General features: G+C 36.6%; 4 protein-coding genes across 4 annotated transcripts; 2 read left to right on the top strand and 2 right to left on the bottom strand.

Moving 5' to 3' along the window:
• LOC137011614 (E3 ubiquitin-protein ligase RNF182) lies at positions 1-873 on the top strand. Its single transcript, XM_067374614.1, has one exon. The coding sequence runs from the start codon at positions 130-132 to the stop codon at positions 871-873; it is 744 nt and encodes a 247-aa protein (XP_067230715.1). The 5' UTR covers positions 1-129.
• Positions 874-3,466: 2,593 nt separating this feature from the next.
• On the top strand, positions 3,467-4,346 carry zgc:109913 (regulator of G-protein signaling 9-binding protein). Its single transcript, XM_067372670.1, has 2 exons — positions 3,467-3,668; positions 3,835-4,346. Exons 1-2 carry the CDS (start codon positions 3,467-3,469, stop codon positions 4,344-4,346), a joined length of 714 nt encoding a protein of 237 aa, XP_067228771.1.
• A 688-nt stretch (positions 4,347-5,034) lies between these two features.
• On the bottom strand, positions 5,035-10,740 carry ube2c (ubiquitin-conjugating enzyme E2C). Its single transcript, XM_067373702.1, has 7 exons — positions 10,661-10,740; positions 10,035-10,145; positions 6,792-6,819; positions 6,037-6,123; positions 5,722-5,926; positions 5,335-5,394; positions 5,035-5,231 (listed from the first exon to the last, which is right to left on the bottom strand). The coding sequence occupies exons 2-7, from the start codon at positions 10,133-10,135 to the stop codon at positions 5,194-5,196; spliced, it is 519 nt and encodes a 172-aa protein (XP_067229803.1). The 5' UTR covers positions 10,136-10,145; positions 10,661-10,740; the 3' UTR covers positions 5,035-5,193.
• Positions 10,741-13,395: 2,655 nt separating this feature from the next.
• Positions 13,396-21,177, bottom strand: LOC137011024 (deoxynucleotidyltransferase terminal-interacting protein 1). Its single transcript, XM_067373580.1, has 13 exons — positions 20,786-21,177; positions 18,132-18,202; positions 17,898-17,994; positions 17,708-17,806; positions 17,550-17,615; positions 17,330-17,386; positions 15,868-15,929; positions 15,732-15,777; positions 15,597-15,655; positions 14,612-14,672; positions 14,458-14,529; positions 14,321-14,376; positions 13,396-14,244 (listed from the first exon to the last, which is right to left on the bottom strand). Exons 1-13 carry the CDS (start codon positions 20,858-20,860, stop codon positions 14,127-14,129), a joined length of 939 nt encoding a protein of 312 aa, XP_067229681.1. The 5' UTR covers positions 20,861-21,177; the 3' UTR covers positions 13,396-14,126.
• Between the last annotated feature and the right edge of the window lie 1,563 nt (positions 21,178-22,740).

The raw sequence follows: 22,740 nt of genomic DNA on the forward strand, positions 1-22,740 counted from the left end.
CAAGGGCTACCAAGGACAGTGCTCAGGTGCTGCTCCTATAGCGTACTAAAATCTGCTTAATTTGAACATTCGCACCTGCTTCCTGGCTCTTCCAGTCCCCTCGGCTGTTGCCGCACTTAATCTCTCAGGATGAGCCAGAAGTCCGACTCAGAGACTGAGGGCTCCCAGGCGCCTGTGATTTACACAGTGGAGGAACTGGAGTGCAAGATCTGCTACAATCGTTTTGACACCCGAGCCCGCAAGCCCAAGGTGTTGAGCTGCCTGCACCGCGTCTGTGCCAAATGTCTCAAAAAGATGGTGGAGCTGGACTCATCTCCGAGCATCATCAGCTGCCCCTTTTGTCGCCACGAGACTCACGTCCCTGACGAGGAGATCTGGCTTCTTCAAGATGACAGCAACATTCTGGCCATTCTGACTTACCAGGACCGAGCGCGAAAGAGCGGTACCACACCCAGCGGTGAGGTCCTTTTGACGCCCAACAGCCTGAGCGGAGGTGAGCAGGCCCACAGCTCCTCTGATTGCCTCGTCATCACAATCATGGAAGTCCCCGGAGAGTCGCAGTCCTCGGACTCTATGAGCATGCTGAACATGGTACGCTTGTATCGGCCAGCCAGCCTGGACTCCTTACCTTGCCACCTGCCCGTGCAGAAGTGCCGGGCATGGACATCCCGTTCGGTTCCCCGCTTTCTGATGGGTTTCCTCTGCCTGGTCTACTTCAGCTCTCTGCCACTGGGGATCTACTTGCTGATGATCCAGCAGCTTACAATGGGAGTGATCCTGGTCAGCCTGGTGCCCTCCACCCTGGTCCTTTGCGTATTCTATGGCTTCTGCCAATGTTTGTGCCACGAGATCATGGAGGCCATCGCCACATAGCTCCCCACTGTCTTTGGGCTGAACTAGCAAGACCTGTTAAAGAACAAAAGCCAAATGACTGATGCATATCTGCTAATCCCAGACACCCCATTTTTTCCATCACACCAGATTATACCAGCATCTACCAGTAAACTCCTTGTAAATCACCTCACATTGTATGCAGGGCCAACTATACTTGACTTTAGCAGTTGATTACCAATGCAAGCTGAAGGTATTGATTTTGGACTGCATCAAAACGCTGTGGTTTTTGTATCGCATTTAGCTCACCCAATGGGTCTTCAACAACTGTGATATAAATAACACGCAACAGAGAATGAAGTCCTTCCACTCTTTAATATGAAAACCACAGGATGTGTTCAATAATACTAGATGAATTTGTTCATTTTCTGTTATATTAGGAATATCTGTGGTATAATTTCAATCATTGTCTCAATGTTCTCGTTGAAGTTCCTAGTTGCCTTTGTAAGGCATGTCAATGGCCAAGCTGTAATGTATATGTAAAATAAGTGAATTTGTGTTTGTCATTGCTATGAGAATGGACAAATACTTTAAAGCCACCTGTTAGATATTCAATAAAGATTCTTCCATATCTAACACAATTCTGGATTAAACTCTGAAATCCACTTACCATACTTGAAGACTGGTAGATTATAGCTCTGGAAAAAGACAACAACAAAAAGGATACATTGCATTTGTAACTGGCATCTTAAAATATTAAAAAAATAACTATTAATGAATCATACTTTATACAAGCAATACCCTCCTACATCACAATTTTGAGTGTAAAGCAGATTAAAATTATGACTAAGGAATTATTTCAGTGCCTATTACAGCTTTGCTGTTTTGCTAACTGAATGAACTAATATTACTGGTGTTGCTCAGGAGACTTAACCCATGGGAGCATATGTGTTGCATCAAGTGACACAGCTTTCAAACAAGCCCAAGTAAGCACAAGAGAGTCAATAAAGGATCCCCGTCTGGTCCTCCCCAATACCATACCACTTTCCCTGTGGACAATTAACTTCACATAAACCACTGTGCACAGCACACACATTATCACACACACCCACACACGCACATATATATATATAAACAACCACACACAAAGTCATTATGCATGCCAAAATGATGATCTCTTGATTTAAAATCTTGTCCTCCCAATGCTTTATGATTTATTCTTTCTGAAAAAGAAAGAACTTTGACATAATGATCTACAGCGCAAGGTATTCTGGGAGCATGAACTGCAAGGTTTGGGCCTAATTTTAACAAGAGTCCCTGAAGACCAGCCTCTATAAATGCTTTGGAAAAAAGAACAGAGGTGAGCATACGAATACAAGAAGGTCGGCAGAAGTGTCTCAAACGGATGTAATCACACTGAGAAACAAGACTGGAAAAACAGCTTGCAAGTTTCAGAGGGGTATGAAATATCGGATATCTTTAAGGCTCAGTTAAGCGTAAGTGGGTTTTTTCTATAGTAAATGTTTTGGTATACAAATGCAAACAACTAACCTTTAGTTTGAACTTTATCATATCAAAATATTAAAAATAAGGTAAAATAAGAGCACTTGTTACTGTTTGTTTTTAAAACCACTTTGAAACAAGAAGCACAAGTTTGCAACAGTTCTTAAAAGAGAACTTTAAAATACCTAACAAATTAAAGGCAAATGATTCCACATTTCTGTAAACAAAAAATATGGTTATGATCTATTAATTTAATTGAGATTAGAAAAAGTTTGACTATATAATATTTACAGATTTTAAAATTTCATACTGCATCAAGGGTTAGTTCACCCAAAAATGAAAATTCTGTCATTAATTACTCACCCTCATGTCGTTCCAAACTCGTAAGAGCTTCATTCATCTTTGGAACACAAATTAATATTTTTTTGATGAAATATGAGAGCTTTCTGTCCCTCCATAGACAGCTAACATAACTGAAACTTTGACGCCTCTAAAAGTTCATTGAGAAAAACTCTTAAAACTAATCCATATGTATTGAGTGGTTTAGTCTAAATTTTATGAAGAGACACGATTGCTTTATATGAGAAACAGACTGAATTTAGACTTTTATTCACATGTAAACATTCATCAACTCACACATCAGTAGTGGTAAACCCTTGACGTGTACGAGAACCAATTATGTTTTGTTTTTGTGCGTCAATCAGGTTCGGTTGAACTTATGTTTATAAGTGAATAAAAGAATAAATTAAATCTGTGAAAATTTGGACTAAACCACTCAATTCATATGGATTAGATTTACGATCTCTTTATTAACTTAAGAAGTATCATTAGAAGTTTCAGTTGTGTATCTGTCTATGGAGGGACAGAAAGCTCTCAGATTTGATCAAAAAGATCTTCATTTGCGTTACGAAGATGAATGAAGTCTTACTCATGTTGTTCCAAACCTGTGAGTAATTAATGACTGCAAATTAATGCATTTTCGTTTCTGTGTGAACTAACCCTTTAAGACCAAAACTATATATCATTTAAATTATTTCAGTTAAGAATCGGCCAGACCCATTCTGAGATTGTAAAGCCAAAAATAACTCTTAAATATTCTACCAAGTTTAGGTCGGTCACAACAGGAGTGGTAATGAATCGCTGGCGGCAGTCAGTGGTGGAGATCCAAACCAGAAAGAGGCAGGTGAATGAATGTGAACGGGCACAGGCTGCTCTGAGCAAAGTGACAGCCTGCTTTCAGCAAATGGCAACCTCCTTGGGGAGCAACATAGATGGGAGCTTCCTTAGAGAGGAGCTGGAGGAAACCAGGACAGTAGCTCATAAAATATGCTCAGGTAAGAAACAAAAAAACAAGCAGAACAAGTACTTCAAAAATAAACTTCGCTAGCGGTGCAGAAATTTTACATTCTCCTTTCAGTATTTTTCTGCACATCGGCTAGCCATATTCAATTACGCTACATTAAAACTGTTGAGAGTAGTCTTGACTGACTCATGTTTCAGGGCTTCACCGGAGGCTGCTAACTCTGCTGACAGAAATGGAGCAAGGACAAGAGGACAAAGAACAGGTTGAACGACTTTGGGTGATCTTCTTGTCCAGCTTAGAAAACTTCCAGCAGGACCTAAAGAAGGTCAAAGCCTTGCAAGAGATATTCCCCCTCACCCAACGCAAAGATCGACAAGCCCTTGTCAACACAGGTTATGCTGGTGGAACTTCGGAAGTAGCAGCTCGAGCAGCCATGGTGCAGACGCCATGGTTATCATTAGATGAGACGGAAAGACCAGACCTGAAGACCCATATAAGGGGGATTGATGTTCTGCTTGAAGAAATGCTCCAGAGAGTTAACGTGCCACTGTGGTCTGTTGAACCCACACAAGAAGCTGATGGTGGGCAAGAAGAGGATGAAAGCTTGGAGGACATGATGGAAGTGGAGGTGGTGTCTCAAAATAATATATCAGGCTGTTGCCATCACCACAACTGCAAAGTAGGCTGTCTACTTTGTTTGCTCAGCTAAGTTAAGGAATTGTGTGAAATAATTTTTTTTTTAAATTGAGATGCATGAATTCTGCAATAACCGGTTAAATTGTTGATCACCATACTTTGTAAACCCCTTTACTCAATACAGATTTTAAACAATTTTCAGACTATATTTTCTGTGGCCAGTTGCATAAGATGCTTAGACTAGTCTTACAAGTCAAGTCATTTATCCATTTCCACCACCAAGCCCCAGAAAATCATCATTTACTCACCCTTATATTCTTTCAAACCTGTACGAGTTTCTTTCTTCTGCTGAATACAGAAGATATTTTGAAGAATGTTGGTAACTAGACAGTTGACAAACATTGACATGCATATTTTTCTCCTACTATGGCAGTTAATAGCTACCGTCAACTGTCTGGTTACCAACATTCTTCAAAATATCTTTTTAGTTCAACAAAAGAAATTCATACAGGTTTGGAACCAACATAAGGGTGAGTAAATGGTGATATTTTTGGGCAAACTATCCCTTTAAGACTAGGAATAACTTTATGCCATTTCAACCCCAAAAGTAAGACAGATTATTACCCATTGACTAACTGCTAGTTGGTCAGTCTAGTTCTTAAGACAGTCTGAACATGTTTATGTAACTGAACACTGATCAGTTATTCACCACAAAACCTTTATATTGTAAATATCAAATAAAATATTTAACAAACTGGTCTTCCACCTTTTTTATTCCAATAATTATGCACATTTCATTCAGCATTTTATTCAGGCAAGGTTAATACAACACAGAAATAAACACACAGACCCATTACAGAAAATTTACATTAATACAAACAAGAAAACAGACACAGATAAAACAAGAGGCAGACGTTTGTTCATTTCTTGTAGGTTGCGTGCAAATGGGCTTTGAAGGCTGCAACAAAAGTGATTTGAAACAGTTTATTGCAGAATTCAAAAACAATTCTCTAAACACTGCAGTTTCAAGAAACTGCTTCATTTTTGGCATGTTCTCTTACCTTCCTGGTCATCCCATAGTTCAGCAGCTGCAGAGTTCATTGGACTATCATTGTTGGGTTCTGAAAACAAGAACTCATAAGTACAACAATCCAGACAAGATGGCTAGTCTAGGGTAAATTACTTTAAAACCAAATCAGAAAACAGACGTGATGCTTTATACCAAGAGAAAGTAGTTCACCTCACAAGAATTAAGATCTGAATTAAAGGATTCTACATATCAGAGCACAAATAGGCACTGCTAAATTTAATGAAATCATACTGTTGCCAAACTTAAAATATTGTTAATTTCAAGTAAACATCCTGAAGATAATGACCAATTCAATTCAAATAACTCATGAATTGAGAATGAACCAAATCTTTGTTTCTCACGGTAAAGCAGAACCCACCTCCTAGTAGACTCTGAATGGACAGTAGTATGGAGCGAACATCATAAAGTGCAGACCACTTGTCCTTCAAAATGTCTAGGCAGATGAAGCCATTCTCATCAACATTTGGGTGGAAACAAGCAGTGATGAATTTCACCCGAGGGGCGTTGTAGGGGTACCCGCTAGGAAACTCCAGTGAAAGTTTGTACCTCAAACCTTCATAAACCTAAATAGAGAGGGAAAAAATTAGGGATTTACGCAAGATTCTCTGACTACCTACATTAACTTGCATGCAAGAATCACATTTCCTGACACAAAGCGAAAAACAACTCCCACCGTTCCTTGAGCTCCATCTATCGTGCCTATCCATTTGAAGAGATTGTCAGACTCTGGAAACGCTGAAATCCCCTTGTCTCCTGACATCTGCATTGACACAAAGCATTGAGTAAACTAACAACAGTTAAAGGGTTAGTTCACCACCAAATAAAATTTCTGTCATTAATTACTCACCCTCATGTCATTCCACACCTGCAAGTCTCATTCATCTTCATAACACACATGTAGATATTTTTGATGACAGAATGTTAGATTTCCTTCCATAGACTGTCTTTGTAACTACCACTTTCGGAAGATCAAACGTGCTGCATAACACACGAGAATGAACCTCAGTGATTACGCAGCACATTTGAGCTTCTGGAACAGGTTTGTTCTTGTGCGTCATTCAGGTCAGCGTCTACTTATTTTCGCTGATCAATGTTTACATGTGAATAAATGCCTAAATTAAATATGTTAATCATAAAAAACAATCAAGTCCAGATTTTCTGAAGAGACTTAACCTCTCGATTCATATGAATTAGTTTTACGATCTCTTTATGAACTTTTCGGTCAAAGTGGTAGTTACAAAGACAGTCCATGGAAGAAAAACTGACAGCATTCAGTCATCAAAAATATCTTAATTTGTGTTAGGAAGATGAACGAAAGTCTTACAGGTGTGGAATGACATGAGGGTGATTAATTAATGACAGATTTAATTTTGGGGTGAACTAACCCTTTGTAGAGACCAATCATAATACATACTGTATAGGTCTTACCATTAGCGTCATTAGCTCTTGCTGAAGCCTACAGAGGGAAAGGGGAGACATTGAACATGAATTTGAATAAGAAAAAGAACAAGTGCTAAACTTTATTTTACTTAAAAAGAGATTTTCAAATCACTTGTGTCATTTGCAGATGCCAAGATATACATAAAAGTGTTAAAGATGCAATATGTAATATTTTGTGTCCGCTAGAGGCCTATTCAAAATAAAAGCATAGCTTGATGACACCAAGTTTGAGCAATCTTGGGACATGTGGTCTTCAACTCACAACCGGTGGAAATAATCGGGATAGGACTCGGGAAGAAATCATGTTCATGGATGAAAATTTATTAACATTACTGTAGTATGAAGCAGAGCAGGACCGAGTGTTGCTGGAGCTGAACGAGGCCGCTGGAGCGGTTGCGCAACACACCTCACGAGCAGCGGGACTTTTATTATGCCAACGCAGCTCTGTTTATCATATTAGATACATTTGAGTGTGTTAAATAATGTTATAGTGTTACTCTGTGCGTTCGCACTGTTACACACTGCAGTAAGATAGACCGATTTTAGAATATATTAAATGCTGGATGGCTTGTGTTGATAAATGGCATGCAATTAATTTTAAAACATTGTATGATGGAGAAAATGTTGTATTACTGTTACTAAAAATAAAGCAGCATCTGATTATGCCATGTTAGCTACTTGACAAAATAGTGTTTTTCTCTGAGGCATGGTACTCGCAAAAAAATTAAGAAAATTAGATTTAAACAATAAGAATAAAACGTGCTGAGCTATATGACAATAATTAGTTTTCTGTCTATAAACGTAACCAAAATGTTGTTCCCTTGTCTATTAAAACATGTAATATATTAAATATATTCATCTTTGGAACAGCTCAAGATATTTTAGATTTAGTCCGAGAGCTTTCTGTCCCTCCATTGAAAATGTATGTACGGTATACTGTCCATGTCCAGAAAGGTAATAAAAACATAATCAAAGTAGTCCATGTGACATCAGAGGGTCAGTTAGAATTTGTTGAAGCATCGAAAATACATTTTGGTCCAAAAATAACAAAAACTATGACTTTATTCAGCATTGTCTTCTCTTCTGGGTCTGTTGTCAATCCGCGTTCACGACTCTGCAGTGACGCTGCTGACATTTACACCACCAGGTCTCCATTGCTCTTTGCCTTTCCGAAGCTTGTGACAGCGGTTGCTGCTGTGTAGGAGCTTCTTCCATCGCTCTTAGTTCTTCGTCCGTGTATTCGGGTTCACCTAAATATGGCTGAGCAAAAAAAAATTTAAGTCCTCCTCTGTGTCGAAATCCTTAGACATGTTTGCGAAGGTTGTTTTGTTTACATTGTGCGTCTCCCTCAGACTTTAAACGAAGCTCAGGCACACCAGATAACATAAGTGTCTTACGTCAGCAGCGTCACTGGGTCTGACAACAGACCCGGAAGAGAAGACAATGCTGAATAAAGTCGTAGTTTGTGTTACTTTTTGGACCAAAATGTATTTTTGATGCTTCAACAAATTCTAACTAACCCACTGATGTCACATGGGCTACTTTGATGATGTTTTTATTACCTTTCTGGACATGGACAGTCTACCATACACACATTTTCAATGGAGGGACAAAAAAGCTCTCGGACTAAATCTAAAATATCTTAAACTGTGTTCTGAAGATGAACGGAGATCTTACGGGTTTGGAACGACATGAGGATGAGTCATTAATGACATAATTTTCATTTTTGGGTGAACTAACCCTTTAAAATTGCAATTTTCTCACGATTTACAAATAGATGGAGACATTTGAGATATTGTTAGTACTCAAGGGAGCAAAATATATAACACTGTCCTAGTGGTTATTGGATATTTTACTACAAAATTCTTACATATTGCACCTTTAAAAATGGTATTAACAGCAGTGAAAAAATTTAGGGACTACCACCCCCTAGTCAAAAAAGTCCCAATGGATTTCTATTGAAATATGAATTTCTGTAAACAAAAACAAACAACAACAACAAAAAAAAAACTATATTGTAGCTCTCAACAGGACCATTATGATTACCAATAACAAAAACATCCCTGTAGGACATTAAAACACATTTAAACTTTAAAAGGTTAGTTCACCCAAGAATGAAATTAATGTAATTAATTACTCACCCTCATGCCGTTCCACACCTGTAAGACCTTCGTTCATCTTTGGAGCACAAATTAAGATATTTTTGTTGAAATCCTATGGCTCAGTGAGGCCTCCGTAGCCAGCAATAACATTTCCTCTCTCTCAAGATCAATTAATGTACTTAAAACATATTTAAATCAGTTCATGTGAGTACAGTGGTTCAATATTAATATTATAAGGCAACGAGAATATTTTTGATACACCAAAAAGACAAAATAATGACTTATATAGTGATGGCCGATTTCAAAACACTGCTTCAGGAAGCTTTGGAGCGAATGAAAGCGGAAGATGAATCAGCATAGCGAATCATGATTTGGATCGCGTGTCAAACCACCAAACTTCTGAAATCACGTGACTTTGGCGCTCCGACACGCTGATTCATTACGCTCCAAAGCTTCCTGAAGCAGTGTTTTGAAATCAGCCATCACTATAAGTCATCATTGTTTTTTTTTGGTGCACCAAAAACATTCTTGTCGCTTTATAATATTAATATCGAACCACTGTACTCACATGAACTGACTTAAATATGTTTTTAGTACATTAATGGATCTTGAGAGATAAAATGTCATTGCTCCCTATACAGGCCTCACGGAACCATCGGATTTCAACAAAAATATCTCAATTTGCGTTCCGAAGATTAACGAAGGATGTGGAACAGCATGAGGGTGAGTAACAAATTACATTATTTTCATTTTTGGGTGAACTAACCCTTTAAGGATTTTGAAACTCTTTTTACAAGTTTAATGATTTTAATTCTTTTGGAACCATTTTTTTGACGAGGAAAAAAAAAAAAAAAAAAAAGGTGAGAAACAAGTTAGACTTGCTCACGTGATATTGTTTAATTCCAGTACAATACACAATATTTCAATACAAATTCTGTTCTGATAAAGACTCCAATGTTTCCAAAAGAAACATAAAACAAGCCTGTATGAATTCCAGATGTTACAGAAATATCCTATTGATCCCATTTATGAAAATAATACCAATATTAATCCTACATGCGTTTCTTCCAGAGAATGGCCCACTTACAAGTTTCCACTACACTTAAAGGGAATATCTGGACAATCAAACCTTTTAGAGACGGATCCTTTCGACACACTTCCGCTCGTCTCGCTGCCCTTCAGCGCTGCTGTTGACGCGGCTGCTGCGGGATCCATATTCTGAGAGGCCATCGCGTCAGATCTGCGATGGTTTTTCATGAGGAAAAATTATTTTAATGCGCACATCTACAGCGTACAAACACAGAAAACACGTTTACGTTGCGTTAGGGAGCTCCATGTCAACCCGGCTACACTAACAAGCCGATTGAAACCCGAGAAGCTGAATCTAATTCGTTTTTATAAAAAGTAACAGAAATAATAATCCGATTTCGTGCTCAAAAAATAAACGGTTTCTCATTTAAATGTGAGGTAAGTTAACGTTAAAGGCCTCATTTTATAGCAGCGATAACCTAAACATACTATTAAAATACTACATTTCTAAAACTAACGATACAAAGAATACATATCTTTAGTTAATACACAAGTTATCTAACGCTGAAATATAAACGACAACAAATCGTTATCCTATAGAGTTGGCGACTGCGCTAATTAAATCATATAAACAAACCAATTTATACAGCAACATACTAAAAGGTATATAAGCCAACATTAAATATATATTCATAGCGATATTACTTGACATTATAGACATATTACCGGCTGTGTTCAATGCAGTCAACAACACTAACCGACTCCTGAATGAATTTTTTAAATCACATCCCGCCCCCTTGTTTAAACTTAGGTTGCCTAACGGAAATCTCCGCCTGATCATCATTTCAACCAATCAGAGGCACAGATTACGAACAAAGCGATCGCATAGCAACCAATGAGCTTTGAAGCTAGGCGCAAAACATTTTGATCTGACTGGTTGATACAGCCTGGTGGGCGTGTTTATAACCGTCAGTCGTTCTGCTAGTTTCCTCATTCTTTTACAACCGATAATCGGTCTTTGTCAGACACGTGATTTTGTTGTGTGTGACGTCACCGCGGCGCCATATTTGTGGTATCCCTGCTGACTGTGAGAATGAAAGAGATTACACGAGTTGAGATAACAAGCATATAACTCGCAAATATGAAAAAGCACAAGAACAAAGTTAAAATTTCATATCGCGATAAACTCACCAAAGATGCCAGGGACCGTTATTTGGAGAAATTTCCATCCATTCATAACATAGATCTGTACGAACTGACTGCAGTAAGTTGGAGTGCTACTGACCCCGCATTGCTACCTAAATCATCATACTTAAATATTGTTAACTGTCTTGTTTATGGCATAAACGCATAGTGAACAATTTAAAAACTATAAATCCCTCGAAGCTCACAGATATTTCACTAATGGGTGCAGGATTTATTTATGTTCTGAAGGAAGGACTGCGATAACAGTATAGTAACGATAATGATGATGATGTGTTAACTACCGTATATAACAAATACATGATTAAGGATGGTTTAGTGTTATCAGGAATAATTTTTAACTAATAATAACCTTTTTTTCTTGCATTTTTTTTTCTTTATTGCATTAAGTACATAAACCAATGTATAACACTATAAACATTGTTCCAATAAACAAGGCATCATCAGAGATGTATGTAGAATTTAATAGTGTATTTTATTATAGTACATTCTGATATAGTATACCTTTTAGAGCCAAAATAATTTGTAAATTATTGTCCTCCATCTACCTGTGTTGTCTGGGTCAATGACATTATGAGTCTTTTTTTTTGTCCAAAAGCCTTAATAATAATAAAAACAAAGATATGTCATGCAAGTTAAATATCTGATTTATAGATTGTGTATATTATTAATTATCCTATTAATACTATAAGTGCATATAACATAAATCTACAAATCACCCTGAAAAATTTTATTATACATGCTTTATTGTTCATGCAAGACTGGATAAAGCATCAGCACATTTTTACACTACAATTCTACAAAAGATTCAAACATGCGCAGAGGCACAAAAAAAAAAAAAAAAAAAATTGTAATAACGCCATAAAGGTTCCCAGGTTTGGCAGACCCGTATAGTACATTAACATCATCTCCAAAACAAACATCAGACATCCTGTACATATCAAGTCGGTTTACTTCTGCACATGCAGATCACCATCTCCTCCAGCCTCCTGCATCTTCTCAGTGTGAAGATGATCACTCTCTCCAGCCTGATGGACCATAGTGTTAGCTGACTGACTTGGGTAAAGTTGGTTTTATATTCGCACATCCGTATTCAATAGCCTTGTTAATCACACTACACTGGACATTCAGTGGACATTCACAAGTAAATATGTCATTAAACAATACTTGCCTATTTTGATCGACTGTGAAAAATGTTATAAGTTGACAATCGTTGGTTGTCAATATCATGTCGCTGCTTAAAATTCGCAAACATTAATTTATTGCATATTTATTGGAAAGTCTCAATTTATCAGAAGTCTGAATGTGCAAATATAAAACCAACTTTACCCAAGTAGCTGACTGGATTGTTTTTCCTTACGTCTGTGTGTGCATCTCAATCAGCTCTGAGCTCTTGAATCAGTATATTGTGTATACAAATTTTGTGACTGAGACCGTCCTGATCAGTGCCCTAACTAATGAACTAGGGAGCTGATTGAGACACAGCCTGTGTTTAATGCTGATGTGGCCTTAATGTAGGGAGGGATGGTGTCCAGTTGGGGTCAGTCTCCATAATCTTTAAGCAGGCTGATCTGCAATGAAATGAAAAGGTCCACAGACCACAGCTGTAAAAAGTAGTCAGAAAATAAGAATCAGTATATGGATACAGAGCAAAAATGTCGTACCTTAAGTATAAAAATGCTGTAGCAAAATTAAGAAAAAATGTAGACATATTCAAGTAAAGGGATTCAGTTTAAATTGACTTGTTTCATAGCACATACAATCCAAAACAATGCGTTGCTATAACGTTTTCTACTTTAGAAAACAGAAACCTCTAACTTACCTTTGTGAAATGTAGAAAGCAAACATACATGAATGGAGATATCTTGACGAAAGTGATGTCTCACCGCGGCAACCCATGCGATCCAGCGCCTGTTATTGCCTCTACATACTCTCCGTACAGCCTTTTTTCAAGTAGGAAACCGACTAAATCTAATCTCGTAGTAAAGTTTTTGACATTTTCTATCGTGGGACATATTATTGCAGCTTTTCACACAACAAAAGTGTGCCATTTTTACAATGAAAAGTAGCCAAAGAAGAAACAACTCTGCACTGATACAGAGATTGTTTGGATACCTCAGAAATGGCGGCGACACCCATAATGCACTTCGGTTTTCACGAGTGTGACGTCACCTGACAAAGACCGATGGTAAGTATAAATAACTATACAACATTTAACACAAAACGTTTATTAGTAAATACATTTACATAAACCGTTCTACATTTTCAGTTATATAACATACAGTAGGTGAGTGTAACAGGTATGAAATTCATTTAGAAAATAATTTAAATACCCCTCCCCCTTTTTTAATATGCCAGAAAATTGGTTAAATGTTTTTTTTTTCATTTCATTTTTGTAAAAAATATTCAAGATTACAAAAGATACTAAGGTAAAAATATCACAGTTCACTGTAAAATTATGCTGCTAAAGGAAGTAGCTTCTCTTTTGTTCTTTAGAATAAAGGTGTAACGTATATTTAAAAAGCGAGAAAATGAAAATTACTAAATTCATTCCCTTTTAAAGCAGATATGACAAATTCATAAAATTCATTTCTTAAAAAAAATATGATAAATGATAATGAAAAACACATACACGCACACAAAACAAACATACAAAATGTCCATTAACCACAAAATTTAAAAAATCATTAAGGCTCTATATGTGCCTCATTAGATATCCAATTCTTTAAATACAAAGTCATGACAAAGCACATTTTTTTTTGATAGGAAAAAAAAAAAAAAGGTATCAGATCTGTACCATGAAATGAAATGTGGAAATCTGATTTGCCAAATAAATAAACCTCCAACACAACAATTCCTGGGCAACTTGATCACAATGCCTGGGTCTACTGTGAACATGGCCAAACAAACAACAAAAAGTTACAGTTATGCGAAATTGATAACACTGAAGAGTGTCCATGGTCCATCGACTTGCCTGGCGAGGTTGGCATTAAACAGCGAGATCATTTTCTGTTTTCTGTGCGTCCATTGCCTTCTGCATCTTCTCCACCATCCAAATGGGCACTAGAAATGGTTTCAATTCATCCAGCTTCAAGTCAGGACAGTCCCTAAGGATTCAGAGAAAATATTAAGATGCATATTCCCTCTAACATTCATTTAAAAGTCTTCTATGTGCTTATTTACTTGTAGTCGTCACTTCGGGCAAGATCAAGAATATCCTCTTCTATAAGCAGATAGGCCTGAGAAGAGAAACAGTTTAAATATAATTTCCTGCCTCAATAGAATATTTTTTTGTAAACACAAACACATAATATCCTCACCATCTTTCCACCTGTGGCTCTCATGTGTTGTCTTTCTGAAAGCCAGTGTTTGTCCTGAGCGTCAGCGGCATACTGAGACACAAAAGATATTACGGCTACTTCCACATGAACACGGAAACAGCTTAATCGACGCTCAAAAAAAGTCTAAACATACCTTGAAGAGTTCTGCGTGTTTGATGTAGATTCTTCCTCTTGTACCGCCCATTCCCAAAGCCCTAAGATTATGTACAGTATCAGTACTTGTTGAACATATATATATCCAAATTACATGTTGTTTAAAGGGGACCTTTGAATGACAACTTTCACAAGATGTAATATAAGTCTCTGGTGTCTCCAGAATGTGTCTGTGAAGTTTCAGCTCAAAATCCCCCACAGATCATTTATTATAGCTTGTTAAATTTGCCCCTATTGGGGTGTGAGCAAAAACACACCATTTGTGTGTGTCCCTTTAAATGCAAATGAGCTGCTGCTCCCGCCCCCTTTCCAGAAGAGGGCGGAGCTTTAACAGCTCAACAACAACAAAGCTGGAGAATCTCACGCAGCCAAAATGAGGATTGTCAGTAACGGTGTTCATTGTTCAAACCGGAGTCGACACTGATGGAGAGACTCAGGAAGAAGTTACAACTTTTAGAATGAAACTGGACGTTTCTGAATGGTTAGTGGATAAATTGATGTAGTTGCTGTGGAGTTGATTCAACTCATCGACTAGCATGTGCCGTCATGTTCATCTTTTTTCGCTGAATTGACCCTCGTTTGTGAAGCAGTCCGGCGTAAAATGAAGGAATGACAACAACGCTCTACTACAACAACTCTTCCTGTTCTCTAAAGCAGCCCAACACGGGGGCGGGGTTTATGTAAATTTTAGGGTTAGTGATGTCACCCACGCGGGAAGAAGCTTGTTGTAGTCCATACCAGCCGTTAGTTGTAGTCCTTAAACGGCTAATTCTTTAAAAGAAAATATCTCCCTTTGCATTGAACTTTGAGTGTCGTAACTTTGCAGATGTTGTTTATGATCAAACAGCAACATTACACACTAACTAAAGTTAAAAATTGAAATCATAATCAATGACCCCTTTGATGTTCATGTCAACTATAGTGAAAAAGACCAAAAGCATTTGAGCAATCCCTTGTACACTTACTTATTTGCCCTGGATCCCAGAACGAATGTGCTGTTCTCATTCAGTCTGGATGGGTCCCACTATACACACATCAACACATGATTATTATCATGTAAACTTTTCAGTATCAATTATTATGCCAAACAAAATATCTACCTTAGGTCCTTCTCTCTTTATTGGCTCGGTTACTTTGATTTTCGCACTGCAGAATATGTTTTAAAATGTCAAAGGCTTGAATATTTAATAAATGGAGAAATCAGATAAAAAAAAAATTAATATAAAGGAAACTTACGGAGTGCTGTACGGGGCTGTTCTGTCGTACTGTACAACTGGACCAGGAGGACGACCTTTCCTCTGAAAATAGACAAATAATATGCATTTATAATTGTTGGTATTCAGAACAACCGCACTCTTGCTTGTGTGATAATGTTTATTTAATGTGCCCCCATTATGCTTTTTCGAATATTACCTTTCATGTGGTGTACGTAATATAGCTGTTTGTGAATGTAAAAGGTCTCCAAAGTTTTAAAGGTCAAAGTGCATGACAAATAAAGCTATTGTCTCCTAAAAGACAGAAACGATTCTGAAGTGCCGAAATGAGTCGCCAGCAACGACCAATCACAACAGACTGGGCCATATCTGACCAAATCAGAGCAGAGCAGACTCGTGGAAAGGAGGGATTTAGAGAAACTGAATCTTCAAACAAATCTTCGTTTTCAGACTATTTGAGAAATGAGGTGATGAGCAATGAATATTATGAGAAAATTAAAGTGTTGACCTTGGATGCATGATAAAGGCCAACTGAAGTGCTTTGAAACACACAGATTTATTCACTGTTTTGACGAAATTTCCAGTGAAACAGGAAGACAGGATGGGATATATCTAGAAGCCCCTCCCCTTTTTTCAAAATAGCCAATAGTGTTTTGCAGAGATCACAGCTCGATCAGAGTCGTTAAGCTCGTAAAACCCCATTTTCCTCATAATTTCTAACAGTTTCATCAAAAATATCTTAATTTGTGTTCTGAAGATGAACGAAAGTCTTAAGGGTGTGGAACGACATGAGGGTGAGTAATAAATGAACAAGTAAATGTATAAATGAATAAATTCATGAATTTTGGGTGAACTAACCCTTTAAGGCTATCATCTTCATTCTATAAGCTAAAAAAAAAAAACGTACATTTTGATTTCAGGGGGACTTTAAACTTTTGTAGGAGATCTCCAAAATAAAATTCCTTAATTCCTTTAAGGGAATTTACATATGGGTAAGGGACTTGATTAAATGTTAATGTTTTATATAAACACTGCCGTTCAAAAGTGACAGTAAAGACATTTACAATGCTACAAAAGATTTTTATTTCAGATAAATTATTTATTTTACTTTCTATTCATGAAAGGATTCAGAAAAAAAAAGTATCAGTTTCCATAAAAAATATGAACTGTTTTCATCAGTGAGCAGCAAATCAGCATATTATAATGATTTCTGAAGGATCATGTGACACTGAAGACTGGAGTAATGATGCTGAAAATTCAGCTTTGATCACAGGAATAAATTACACTTTAAAATATATTCAAATAGAAAACAGTTATTTAAATTGCAATAAAATTTCACAATATTACTGTTTTTACTGCATTTATGATCAAATAAATGCAGCCTTGGTGAGCAGAAGAGACTTCTTTCAAAAAATATAAAATTTTACCGACCCCAAACTTTTGAACGGTAGTGTGTGTGTGTGTGTGTATTTTTTTCCCTTCACCTTTTTAGGGATGGGGCTGTCCCTCTGGCCAGAGGTGTCGTCTGGCTGCCGTGAACGCTGTGGAACGAACAAACGACAAAAAAATAAATAAATAAAATCCATCAGAACTAAAAAAAAATAGCAGCTATATTTCTAGTTTCTCAGGCAAGCATGCAGGTTCTCACAGACTTTAACATTTTAAATGAAATTCTCAATGAATTGCATAACAAATAACATTTACCTTCACTGTGGCGTCAACACTAGGTTTCGGAGCAGTTTTCTCTGCATCAGGAAAGAGCTGCTTTGCCTAAAACAGAACATTTCCAAACACTTATCTCATGATTCACCACAAATTTCAGCCTAAATATTTGCAAAATGTGTGTATAAATGATATTTTACATGCTCTAGGCAGTTTCTGCAAGCATCTCTGATGAGCTGATCGGGCTGCACGTCTCCCCCAACATTCTCTTTCACATTACTGGCCGCCTTCTCAAAAAACTGTGCAGAGAAGAGTGAAAACAAACACGATCAGAACAATTTAATCACACACAACCAGTCCTAAAATAACCAAACATGATCGGTCCCTCACCTTCATATATTTTCTGAACACAGCACGGATGTCTTCATTGAAGCTGGGCTGCAAAACGGTCCGCAGAAGTTCCATGGAAATGACAGGATCTGTGTAACTACACAAAATGACATGTTCAGACAAACAGCAATGTTTTGAAAGACCCTCAAATGTCTTACAGCATATGAACCTGGGATAGGAGAAAGTATTTTAACAATGGAAATTAATCTTGGAATACACATTTGTGGACCTTACCTAACCGTCATCTGTGAGCGTCGGCCCCTGCGATGCACCTGTCTGTGTTTGATCATGATGTTCCAGGGATTCTGCCATAGAAAAACATGTTTTCACAGCAGCCACATGAAGAGTAAAAGGCCATAAAGAAAGATGCAACAATCAATCATTAAAATTAATAATTATATTTTTAATCATTATATTTTGAAAGAAATGCGAATAAAAACTCTATTCTGTCCATTTCATCAACTTGTTTCAGAGTAACTGGTATCAGTAATAAACAAACACATTACTCAAATTAATATTAACACACATTAACTAAATTATGAAGATCAAATTAATATTTCTTAACTTTCAGAATGTTATTAATTAATATAATTTCTATTAATATTGAATATCAAACTGGTTTCTTAGCATTTTCTTTACACAAAGCCCAAATGTAGTGCAATTTCCTGCCCTCTTTTGATTGACAGGATATATCGGCCCTGACTATTGGCTTTTTTTAAACTATTGATCGATAGCCAATAGTGTGAAATTATTGGCCGATATATCAGTGCATCTCTACTGACAGCCCTATATACAGTGTTGGGGTAATGCATTACAAGTAACTTAAGTAATCAGATTACGTTTTCAAGTAACTAGTAAAGTAATGTATTACTTTTCAATTTACAACAAAATATATGAGTTACTTTTTCAAATAAGTAACGCAAGTTACTATTTCACATTTATGGACTGACAGCTCTCCTGTCGCCATGTTGACAGAAATAAAGTGCAGAGGTGTTGTGTGCGCTGTGATGGTTATTGCAGCTCTAGACTAAATGTGAACATGCATTTACTTCTCACTTGCACAAAAACATTCAATATTCCTCAAAATAAATAAAAACTGTGAAATGAAATCTCGTTTTAAATCCAGAATGGTAGCAAAGCTGAAAGGTTTGTTTGAGCTGCGCCCTCTACTGCACAGGCGTAAATATGCATTTCCTTCAGCCTGAGTCTGATTCATTTCACTTTTGGTGTAAAAGGGCCTTAATATTTTCCAAAAATAGATTTTGTTTTTGTTGTTGTTAAAAAACAAATTCAATGCATCTTAAAGAGTTAGTTCATTTATTACTCCCCCTCATGTCGTTTCACACCCTTCGTTCATCTTTGGAGCACAAATTAAGATATTTTAGTTGAAATCCGCTGGCTCAGTGAGGCCTCCGTAGCCAGCAATGACATTTCATCTCTAAAGATCCATTTATGTACTAAAAACATATTTAAATCAGTTCATGCGAGTACAGTGGTTCAATATTAATATTATAAAGCAACGAGAATATTTTGGTGCGCCAAAAAACAAAACAAAAACAAAAAAAAAAACAACTTATATAGTGATGGCCGATTTCAAAACACTGCTTCATGAAGCTTCGGAGCGTTATGAATCAGCGGTTCGGAGCGCCAAAGTCACGTGATTTCAGCAGTTTGACACGTGATCCGAATCATGATTCGACACAAAAGTTTCATAACGCTCCGAAGCTTCATGAAGCAGTGTTTTGAAATCGGCCATCACTAAATAAGTTGTTATTTTGTTTGTTTTTTTGGCGCACCAAAAATATTCTCGTCGCTTTATAATATAAATATTGAACCACTGTACTCACATGAACCGATTTAAATATGTTTTTAGTACAATAATGGATCTTGAGAGAGGAAATGTCATTGCTGCTATAGAGGCCTCACTGAGCCATCGGATTTCAACAAAAATATCTTAATTTGTGTTCTGAAGATGAACGAAGATTTTACGGGTGTGGAATGGCATGAGGGTAAGTATTAAATGACATTATTTTAATTTTTGAGTGAACTAACCCTTTGATCTTAACTTAATGCATCATGTTTCTTTCTGGAGCATCAATGAATGTTTGAACCTTTTATAACCTTTTATAATAGTTGTGTTTGAGTCCCTCAGTGTGAAAAGATGGATCTTAATACAGTCACTGCTGGAAAGGGTTCAAATATGCAAAAAATGCTTGAAAACTGAAGAATCAGCAGGACCTGGAGGATTTTTCTGAAGAACAGAGCTCAGTTTAAACAAGTGTTAAACAGTTTAAACTGCTCAGAACAAACAAGAGACTCATGAACAACCATCATAAAACAAAATAATACAAAAAAATGTCTTAGATCATCCAGGTAACCAAGAACCAATGTTTCCCAAACTTTTGAACGGGGTTATTTTAATAGTCTTGTGGACTATATTTAAACATCTTTTATGTAAAATATCTTACTCAGGACAGTACTAAATAAAAAATAACATGCATGATCTCTCTTATTTTGTTAAAAATATTAACATTTTCACAGATTCTGTAAGTGGTTCCCACACTTTTTCATGCAACTAATATATATATAATATATATATATACACAGACCCTCTATGGTAAAATGTTCACACATATTGTACATTTTATTGTTTTAGTGCCCAAGTAACGAGTACACTTGAAGCATGGGACTAATTTGTTCTTAGAAATAATAAAAGATATTAAAAGAAAATAAATAATTAGAGAAAATAAAGAATCTGGGTACTTAATAATCATGAAAAAGCAGGGTTCATTTTCTTTGTGCAGAATGTGTTCTTTTTCAGTTTCATATTCAGTTTTGACGATGACGGTGATGATGAAGATGAAGATGATGACACGAGTTTGACTCACCACTGTCTGAACTTGCTGCTCATTGAAATCCTGCTGGAGCCAATCCCGGCGTCCCTCACTCCTGTGGGCCCCCATCACTCACAATCGATATATTCTCAGCGGATCAATGAGGATCGATAGGAAAGCTCCAGGGGTTTCTCGATGTTGATCGATAAGTGTGCACTTCACTGCCGCTGTGCGCTGAGTGACAGCAGCTCAATGCAGTCAGATAGCAGGCTAGCTAATTCACACCCTTTAAGCTTTACTACAGTTATGCATTGAGGAGAACTGGTTTAACGGCATGCATTTAAATACAAGAAATACTCAGAAAAGTCAGTGTTTGTCAAAGTTCGCGAGCTCGATGGATTTTCAGTCGCTTCCTCAAGCTCAGTAATGCAGTGACGTAAACAAGATTGCAATCGACTATCGCAAATTTCAAAATAAAAGTCCGAGATCGGCAGTACGCATGCGCGTCCCCAACATGGGCGTGGCCACACTTCAGATTCACTTACACGGATCGAGCGGCCATGATTGTTGTGGCACGGAAGCTGCTTGTTTGTGGAGAAATATCGGTTGCACTTTATTTTACAGTACTGGATAATAAAGTTAAGGTTAGTTTTAGGGTTAGTACCTAGATATTTTAATTAATATAATAAGTGCGTAATATGTAATGTACATTAGGAACAGGAATGTAAAATAAAGTGCTACTGAAATTTCTGTTCAGATAAATATTTTCCCTGCAAATGTTACTTTTCAAATATAGAAAATGTAAAATTTTGTTTTAAATCAAACGCCATATGTTCATGGTTTGCTATCAGTGTGTATTTTATACCATCCCAGGTGAAAAAATACTATAGTAATACTAATTACACTAATATTATTTATACTATAAATAATACTTATATTATTTATATTATATTTATATACTATAATATTATAGTATATAATTTATAGTAATACTATAGTAATTAATTAATTATAGTGTTTTTGAACCATACTATAGTACTTTAATTAATTTGTGGTAATTCTATAGTTACTGTGGTAATATAATTATAGTAATATAAATAAATGACGTTAGTTTTTTTTAATCTATAATATACAATACACTACAGCAGAGGTGTAAAAAGTATCTGAAAACCATACTTGAGTAAAAGTACTGATACCTTACAGTGAAAATTACTCCACTACAAGTTACAAGTAACCAATTCCAATATGACTTGAGTAAAAGTCTTAAAGTATCTGATTTTAACAGTACTTGAGTATTTTACTGCTGAATGTAGGCTCGGAGATGCACTAGTCCTCAACACCTGAGAGACGTACCAGTGAAAATAACAATTGATTTGCAAGATGAGAAATCAAGTTTATTTTATAAAATCAAAATAAAACTGAACATCTCAATATTGCAATAAAGCAAGGTCGACACAACAACCTTTTAAACGTCTACAAACTCTCACGTCTCAGTTAAGCTCAAGTGCACAAAAAGGTCATAAGTCATATCAATATCCTTCAAAAAGCGGATAAATAAAACAGTGTTAAGTAAAATTAAATAGTCAAAGTCTACTGTGTGTGCTGGTTTGAGCCTCATCACCAGCTGCAGTCATGACTTCATCTCAAAAATCAAACACCTGCGATCAGAAACTACCTGCTAATGCACTCACATTCACGTAAATTATCCTTGTTGACAAGTTTTGGGTGAGTAAAGGCAAAATGCACAAGATATAGTACCTTCATTGCCCTTAGATGGCGATATCGCTTCTTTGTATCAGAAAAAAACTGCTGCAGAAAAAGTTAGGTGCCATGCAAAATGTAATTTGTAATTGCATTACTCATCACAAATGTAGTGGAGTAAAAAGTACATTTACTTGTTCTAAAATGTAGTCAAGTAGAGAATAAAAGTTGCCAATATCTTTGATACAAAGTAGCCAAAAAGATACTGTAACTAGTTACATTTACACCTCTGCACTACAGTTTACTGT

This window comes from Chanodichthys erythropterus, chromosome 21, assembly GCF_024489055.1.
Source record: "Chanodichthys erythropterus isolate Z2021 chromosome 21, ASM2448905v1, whole genome shotgun sequence".
Taxonomy (NCBI): domain Eukaryota; kingdom Metazoa; phylum Chordata; class Actinopteri; order Cypriniformes; family Xenocyprididae; genus Chanodichthys; species Chanodichthys erythropterus.